General features: G+C 35.9%; 1 protein-coding gene across 1 annotated transcript; it reads right to left on the bottom strand.

Annotated features, from left to right (window-relative positions):
* Positions 1 to 513: 513 nt before the first annotated feature.
* Positions 514 to 4,728, bottom strand: OMR1 (L-O-methylthreonine resistant 1). Its single transcript, XM_086247120.1, has 9 exons — positions 4,049 to 4,728; positions 3,776 to 3,955; positions 3,390 to 3,659; positions 3,017 to 3,223; positions 2,049 to 2,297; positions 1,887 to 1,957; positions 1,631 to 1,748; positions 1,115 to 1,249; positions 514 to 978 (listed from the first exon to the last, which is right to left on the bottom strand). Exons 1-9 carry the CDS (start codon positions 4,520 to 4,522, stop codon positions 838 to 840), a joined length of 1,845 nt encoding a protein of 614 aa, XP_086103246.1. The 5' UTR covers positions 4,523 to 4,728; the 3' UTR covers positions 514 to 837.
* Positions 4,729 to 9,442: the final 4,714 nt, after the last annotated feature.

The raw sequence follows: 9,442 nt of genomic DNA, 5'->3' as shown, positions 1-9,442 counted from the left end.
GACATGGCAGACGTGTCAACCCAGAACTTGGGGTCTTCGAGGCTGTAGATGTGGTCACTAATGATAACGCTCACAATTTGTATGATGAAGGCGACAATTTGGGGGGCTGCGATTTTGCTAGAGGTAGAGAGTCTAGAGGCCATTGTTACATTTTTTTGAGAATTGGGTTTGGATTGGGGAAGAGAGAGTATCAAAGACCACAATCTTCTTGAAATATTGTGAATATAATCAATCAACTATCAGTTTCATGATATTCTATTTCCAAAAAATATATATTACAACATGTATGTAGGATCTTATACGATGGGACGAAAGGTTCTCAAGAATGTTGTGATAGGAAATTATATTAACCAATTACAAGCCTTTTATGATCCTTTACACCTTTGGTTTTATTTATGACCTTTACACCAATGACCCCTTGTGAAGCACTCAAGACACATGCTTCTAAAATGAAGTCCAAAAAAAGGAAATACAAACAAGAAAAGAATATGCCAACTTTGGACAGCAAAGGGCTACACGATAGTTTTATCTTTATTATATTAGTACACTAATATCTTAATACAGACAATGAACAAAATAAAGAAGAAATTATCATCCGTTCCCCTTGACTACATATTTCTCTTAAACTTCTAGGAGAAAAAAATGCATTAACAACTTTTAATGCATTAAATACGTTAAAACTGACCCATAGTTAAAAAGGGGTACATATGATATTTCGAAAAAAGATACAGTATATTACTGATGAAAATGTGGTCAGGAGGGCTCAAGCTTCCCTTCAACAGCTATGTGAAAGTCGAGCATCAAAATTGCAGATGATTCGGTAAAATTTGGTGTCAATCAGTGCATCAAAAGCTTGAAGTCATCATCATTGGTGACTACTACATAGTCATATCCAAGAGAATTGGCACAAGCACGGAACTCATCAATCTCGCTCATGGAAACTTGGATTCCAACCAATACATTTGCCCCAGTTTCACCCTATAGGAGAGGAAAAGCATGTGACGATCAAATTATTGTTAATCAAGAGAAAGAAAAAGAAAATTTTAATTTACTAAACACAATCCATATATTGAAATATAAAATTCATAAAAACTAAAGGATGCTGAATTACAACCTGTCCACGGTAGTGGAACAAACTAATATTCCAGCGCGGACTAAAAGCGTCCAAGAACTTCATCAGAGCACCAGGCCTTTCTGGGAAGATAAAGCGACAAAGAACCTCATTTTGAACATTTGACCTGCCCCCCATCTGAAAGAGATCCACAACAAAGTAAACTTAGGACCAAAATGCAAGCATGGGCGCAGGTAGGAGAGGAGACGGTATTTTTCTCAATTTATAACACTGACATGAATTGAAGTGATAAATTTTTTGTTCAAAGGAAACAAGGTTTGGGAAGGAGGAGGAGTGCAATTTCATAAGATCTGCAACCCAACAAAATGATATTCGGCAACATAATTTGCCACATTGTCTGACAGGACAACATTAGTCTATAAATATATATTTACGACACACACACACATATCTACATATATATATATTGAGAGGGAGCGAGAGAGAGAAAGAGAGAGAGAGAGAGAGAGAGAGAGAGAGAGAGAGAGAGAGAGAGAGATGGTTATGTGGCAGAATTACCAAGTAACGCAAGTGATCTTTAACCAAGTCACTTTTGGTAAGATTGTAAGTTTTAAGTTTAGAAGATTCCATCCGCTCTTGCATTGCTTGAAGTTCAGAAGCTGTGTGCACACCAACACTACGCATGATATAAAAGGAAAAATAAATATATCACTTCTCCATGTATTACTAATCCTAAGTAAATACATCTAAAACATACAGAAGAAATTGGCCCAAATTGGGGAAAAAATGTCAACAAAAACTGACAAGTGCTTACCTGTACAGTATGATAGCCTCTTTATCAGAATTATATCTGTATTTGAATTCACTGATATTCATTGGGCCCACCTGCCAACCAAAATGATTCAGTTCACACCATGCAGAACACTGCTCAGTAGGAAGGGAAAAAAAATAGTTGACTAAAGCTCCATTGGCTTACCAGTTCACAATAATGTTTAAAGCTTCCAGGCTCCTCTGGCATAACAGTTGCGAGTACAGCCTCTTGTTGCCGACCAACATTAGCAAGTTCAGTCACCACTCTCAGTTTATCAAAGTTCATATTTGCCCCACTGGTTATTGCAACAACATTTTCTCCTTTAAGACCATAATACTTGCAATATGCTTCAGCCCCAGCAAGAGCAAGAGCACCTGCTGGTTCTAAGATGCTTCTTGTCTCCTCAAACATATCCTGCAAAACAAGCAAAAGTCTAAGATCTCAAAGCTTTCAAGTGATAAGTTATAGTGTTGGCCATCATTTCTCATTGAGATAGAGTAGTACCAACATTGCATTTTAACTGATCAGTGTTACAAATAGTCAAACATAGAAATGAGGTTACTTTTAAGCAAGAATGAATTCACATAATGACACACATCTCTCTGCTGCAAGAAGTAGACCAGGTAGTAGACAACAGAAAAAAGGGCACTAAGCCGTAAGGACAGGCATAAAAAGTAGACCACCGAGCAGACAATTCTAATATTAGCTACAGTAAGCTTGCTTCATGAAACTCCAAGGTTGTTAATTACTATATTTTTGGCTATGTATCTTGGACATTCTAATTTAGGCATTTGGTGTTCCAGAAAGCAGAAACAGAACGCTCACTCTACTTGATTATCTTCATTTCGAACTCCTCAAGTAAATTCCCAATTCCTTCATTTCGAACTCCTCAAGACCCTTGGCTATAATTCAATTTTCACAGAATTTATATCAACATCAAAGACACTTTTGAAAGTGACTACTTACACCAAAAAAGATGGGGAAAGTATGTATGATTACAAAGATAGAAGTAGATTCAGATTGTAGAGCATGCAAATATGATCATAATTTTCTTTCAGAAGCCAACTACCTAAGAATGTATGATAAGCAATAGACTCATCCATGCAAACTTCAAGACATGAAAGAAGTTTCACCTTTATTGATCCGCAGATAGCATCACGGCTTACAAGAACTACACCATCCATCAACTCCTTGCATATGCGGAAAGTTTCTTCACCAACCTCTTTCACAGCTACACCGTCTGCAAAACCTCCGACCTGGTCCAGCACTATTCTCTCACCGTGATGTAATGACAATGCCATTGCATTTGCATCAGAGGGTTCCACACCAATAATCTTCACCTGTATACAAGAGAAATACCAAAATCGATGCTCTTTTCTGAATTACATGATGTAAAACAGAATCATTTAAAAATAAATAAATCTTTCCAACTTGCCCAATAAGCCATTCGAGGTAAACTAGAGAGATATGAGAAAAAAAAAGTTAAAAACACTAAAACGAACAAACCTTTGGAGAGACCCTCTTTACATATGCAGCAATACCAGCTATGAGGCCACCACCCCCCACCGGCACAAAAATTGCATGCAACGGACCTTTCGTTTGACGCATAATCTCCATCCCAACTGTTCCCTGACCCATAATAACATCTGGGTGATCAAAAGGAGGTATGAAGGTCCGTTCCTCCTCTTCGGCCCTCTTCTTCGCATAGCCTTGAGCCTCGTCATACGAATCCCCTACAAGTACAACCGTGGCACCCAATCTCTCAACCGATTGCCACTACACACAAATTACCAAATTACAATCTACCCACCATTCAAACACATTCAATAAGCCAACCCACAATTTACAATAGCGAAATCACTCAATTGTGAGCAGGTTCAAGTTTAAAGTACCTTAATTTCTGGTGTGGTTACAGGCATGGCAATGACGGCATTGCAGCCCAACCTCTTAGCAGCCAATGCAACTCCTTGGGCATGGTTTCCGGCCGACGAGCAAATCACCCCTCGGTCCAATTGCTCCCTCGGAAGCTTTGCCATCATATTATAAGCTCCGCGGAGCTTGAACGAGAAAACCTACACAATTTTCAACACAAAATTCGATCAAAAATTCATACTTTGACCAATAATTTCAATTTTAACTCACTGATAGCGGTATCAACTACTCACAGGCTGCAAATCCTCCCTCTTGAGCCAAACGTTCACCCCCAGCCGCTCCGAGAGCTTCGACGCCAGCTCCAGCGGCGTTTCAATGGCCACGTCGTACACCTTCGACGACAGGATGCTCGTCAAGTACTCCATCGCGTCGACAATGTCGCCTTTGTCGTTTTCGTCCGTGGCCGTACGGTCCGGTATTGCCCCGAGGAAACCGGGTTGGTACTGTAGCGAACCGAACGAGACCCGCTTGGGCGGCGGCGGCGCTGAGAGGCGAGGTGGGTTGGTTTCGTTGGAAGTAAAGGTGGCGGACGAAGAGGACGGTTCGGCGGAAATATCGGTCGTTGGTCGTGACAACGTGGCGGCGATGAACGGCTTGATGGGTTGTCGGCGTGTGCTGATGAGCTGGCGGGGCCCATTGAGGAGCGAACGGTGGCGTTTTGGGCGGAGGAGAGGTGAATGGGCCGGGCTGAGGTGGAGGGCCTCCATGGTTGGAAGGGAAGTGCTGGCGGCTTTGCGAGGGAGGCTTCGGAGAGTTTTGGGGTTTGCTTACTTTCTAGTTAATCACTCACCGGCAGGTTTTGTGGAGGACCAATAAGGGAACAACACGGAGGACAAGGGTGGGAAGGACTATTGGCCGGTCACTCACTTTCAGGTGAGATTATCGGGCATGCCGCATGCAGCTCTTGGAGACCGAATTTAGTATACAGCCGAACATTCAACCTTGGGCTTCTTTGATACTTGATATTACGTGTTTGTGGGTCCCACAGTTTTTTTTTTTTTTTGGTCAAAGGGTCCCACAGTTTGTTCACTAAAGGCTTTGAATGTGAGGCATCTGGAAATGTGGATGCCTGTTGTACGAATTACGATGTCATGTCTTCATGAACATCACGTTTCCTGCTTACATATAAACGTATAAAATAATATTCTCCCCTTAGATATTTTGGCAATATTTTTTTTGGGTCCAAATCTATTTTGACAATACCAAGAGTTGAATGGGATATTCAATGAATAATTTAAATTCATGGTACAACTATAACCATATTACGTTTTTAAACAAGAGACTAAAATATAAGTATTTATGTCGCTTGACTGTTTGCTAAGAGAGTATTTATGTAAATATATCTAATTAAAAATACATGTATTCTATTGTGGTTGTGGGTCTCATTGTTTCTTCACTAAGGCCAAAGGATGTAAGATGAGTATTTGGAATGCAGATGTAGATCGTGCAATGTGCATGAATATTAGATATCCTAGTTACATATAATGTAGAGGAAATTACAGATTTAATTCACTTATTTTATACCTAGTTCAATTTTGGTCCACAATCTTTTTTAAATTCTATTTTGGTCCATTAATTGTTTCATTTGTTCAATAAAGGTCCAAATTTATTTTCTTAAATTTAGCATGTCTTTTACCCTATCAAATCTTATCTAAATTCAGCAAATATATACTTGTTTAAAAACTATGCATCTCTTATTTACAACCATATAAAGATTATTCAAATTGGAGTTCTAAAACTCAAGATAATTGACCTCAAAATAGGGTACCCAAAATTGTCAATTTTTCAAATTTTACCAAATCTCAATTCTCTTAGATTCTAATACTCCAAATTGGTTCCTATAACTAAGAAATAATGAAATAACTTATACTTCAATTATAATTGAAGAAACACAACGCAAAAGATTTAAAGTCACAAATCTGGACTTTTATTGAACAAGTAAAATAATTTGTGGACTAAAACAGAACTTAAAAAAAATCGTGGACCAAACTCCTCAATAATGTAATATACATGTAATCCATTCCCATGTCATTAAGCATTTAGGTGCGCCAATGTCATCTCTTGCCACATTTAGATGGCAATCATGCTAATGGTTGATAAATTAAGACACTCCAATGTTAATAAGTTAATGTGCTATTTGAGTCTGGCCAAAAAAAAAAAAAAAAAAGAGGATTAGCACAAAAACAAAATGTGTGAAATGTGCAAACTGTCATCATATTTTGTTTTTATTTGCTTTATTGTTTTGTCACATCTCTATAAAAGTCCCATTTTTCATGTGTTTTACATAAAAAAAATCAAGTGGGCCCATATTTTGCCATAATGCCAAAAGCTAAAGAATCAAATTTGGCATTGAGTTTTGGGCCTTTTGGCTTGGACTATATTTGTGCACTCCTTAATTGGCTCGAGGGCATATTCATTTTGAAGCTAATTTTGTGGGTGATTTTTTAGCTGACTTATCTCACTCTTTAGTAGTTTTCCAACTTTGAACTCATAATTTTTCCTCAATTATTATTTTTTTTTTTTTTCAAATTTTGACCAAAAAAAAAAGGTAGGTGGTAAGCAATATGCTTTTGGTTAAGCAAATGTAGTTGCCTTCCAAATATTTTAATAAAAAAAACCGTTGTTTAGTTTTGGTTACCTTCCAAAAGCAAATGTGTAGTTGCCTTCCTAACATTTTAATAACAAATGTGATAGGCAATATGCTTTTGGTTAATTAGATATAGTGCTCGTGGCACTGCCAAAAGTGATTTCAATTAACAAAACTGTTGTTCCCGAAATATCCTTACCAACAAAACAATTGTTCTCAAAATACCATTACCAACAATTAATGATTATTATGCTTCAAAAACATATTTTGCATGGATTTATATATATAATTTGCATATTTGGAAAACATAAGATCTTTCAAACAAGATATATGATGAATGTAAAATTATGTAGAATTTTTTGATATGGGATGGAATTTATGAAATCCATGTGGAATGTTAGATAGTGTTCAAATGCTCAACATTCGAACGACTTCTCACCTTTCAAAAGAATTTCACATTTTGTATTTTGCACCAAAGAGTTGCTTATAAAATTATATATATACATATATATAAGAGGATAATGCATACGGGAGAGAGATACATTATCATAGTTTGACATGGTGACTATGTCATTATATATTACCATAAACCTCCCCTAGGCTTGTAAGGGCCCGTTTGGCACTGCTTCTTAGAAGCACTTTTATTTAGTAGCGTTTATGTTAAGAAGTACGTATAAATTTTTATAAAACTTCTAAATTGTTCATGCAAAAGCACTTGAAAGTGCTTTTTGAGGAAGCACCTGACATGTGCTTCTCAAAAAATCTCTTAAAAGCACTTTTATAACTCAGAAGCACCTATATTTATTTTTGTCAAATGCTATTAAAAGCGATTTTTCTAATTTGAAAACGCTTTTAATAACTCTAAAAGTAGTACTAAACGGGTCCTTAGTGTAGTCTGTTGTGTGGGCTGCACTTGTGGGCCTAACTTTTATGGTGCTCTCCTTTGAGGCCTTTGGGCCTTGTCATTGTAATTTTCCACTTTCTGGGATGTTTTAATACAATGGTAATTCGATAAAAAAATAGAAAATAAAAATCTGTTATAAGGGCTTGTAGTGCCAGTGTCACAACTCACAACGTTCGAGGTTATAGTTCAAACCCTCTCTCTTTTTGACTTCCATTGTATAAAAGAAAAGCCATTTATCATAAACCTGGAATGGATTTTTAAAATCCAAAATTTAGATGGTGAAGCTCTTGGGGTTAGGTCACCACTCATCACTCAAACAACATTATCTTTAGGACATTGGGATGGGACTAAGGCCCTGTTTGGGATTGCGGTGGAAGACCCAAAAACTGTTGTGGATGACAATTCTCAATCACCTACAACAGTTTTGATGTTTGGTAAAAAAAATTAAAAATTATTTTTTCCCACAATTCTCAACTCCCCACAACAAAAACAGAAAGCAGGTTTCTAGGTGCCCTTGAAAGGTGCAGTGAATCACAGCAATAATGAATATTTTATTTTACCCGTAATATCCTCATTGATTTCTATAGTTTTAATTTGTTTATTTTAAATTAAAAAATATGTCCATTGTTAGTTATATTTTATATTGTGATAATTAATTATTATATTTTATTTGCACGATTAAAATTATAATATACCTAAAAAAATAATAGACATACTTATTTAATAATGTTGTTCTTAGAAAAATTAATGCTAATAAAAATTTATAGCCAAAAATTTAAAAAACAAGTAAAACACATGTTATTTTTACCAAACAAATAAGTGAAAGACACTTTTAGCATCATGTCTATTTTAGTAATTATACACAGTCACAACACTTTTACATTAACATTTACCAAATACTTTGATACTGTTTTTTGCATTCACAGCATTTTTGAAAATATACTTTACCAAACACTCAGCTGCTTTACTTTACAGCTGACTTTACTTCACAACTGTTTTACCTCACAGCTGTTTTTTCACACAGCAATACCAAATTGGCCCTAAAAGACAACATTATTTAGAGTTTTGTTAGGCTCCTAAGGTTAGTCCTTTAATTTTGTTTTATATTCATGATTTGTTTTCTAATAATTAAGAGCCTTCATATTCGTGGTCAATTGATCAATCCACCACTCTATTGTGGAAGAAATATATATGTATTGCATCCATCTCACACATAAATAATGTGGGATTAATAGATGTTTGTAGATCCCACCTTACATTTGCAAGGTTGTAATAGGTCCGTCCCACATATGTTTTTTTTTCCCTATGGAAGCTATAGTTTTTCATAATTAAGGACGGTGGATGTTAACAACCACATGTTTAAATTCTTAGAATGATAGGACCTCATTATCATAATTGAAGAGAAAATGAATCGGAATGAGAATGAATGAGTGAGAGAAATAATTGGAGTAGGGATAAGTGATTCTTATTAAGTTGTTTACTAACTATGTTGAATAAAAATGAAAGTAAAGTTAATTCTCACTCTTGTATGGCTGTATTTACTAACGATCAAAAATCATAATAAAAACTTATTAATTACCAAAACGTTTGAGTGTTGTTGAAAAAATAATTATTATTTTCTTAATGAATATTTTAAAATTATTAAAAGAATTGAGGGTACTTTTGATATGAATTAATAACTCCTAATAGAATGAGAGTCAATACCATGTCCCCCAATGAATGAGATTAAAAAGTGATTCTTCATTTTAGAGTGGGTTCCACTTACTTTTTTAATTCTTCGGTAGAAGTAAACACATAATTAGAGTGAAATGAAAATGAATCTCATCCATTTCGATGTAAGTAAACGTGTGCTAAGAGGAATTAGATTCCAAAACTGCACCAAGAAATTGGAATAAAAGTGAGGTAATGGGCTCTGAGCCTCTGATAGTGTAATAGAAAAGTAAAAGCAACAAACCTCTATACTTCTCTCTAAGGAAAGCTAAACAAAAACACAAAGGTAAAGAATCTTAAACATCTTTATAATAAAACTGACATTATATGATCACCATCAGAAACCAACCAAACATTCAAGTTTCCATTGAAATTTGATTTAACACCTTAACAGAACCATCAAACTGTATTTTTCTAAATTCTAAG

This window comes from Dryas octopetala, chromosome 6 (genome assembly GCF_963921425.1).
Source record: "Dryas octopetala chromosome 6, drDryOcto1.1, whole genome shotgun sequence".
Taxonomy (NCBI): domain Eukaryota; kingdom Viridiplantae; phylum Streptophyta; class Magnoliopsida; order Rosales; family Rosaceae; genus Dryas; species Dryas octopetala.
This window is presented reverse-complemented; position numbering and strand designations above follow the sequence as displayed.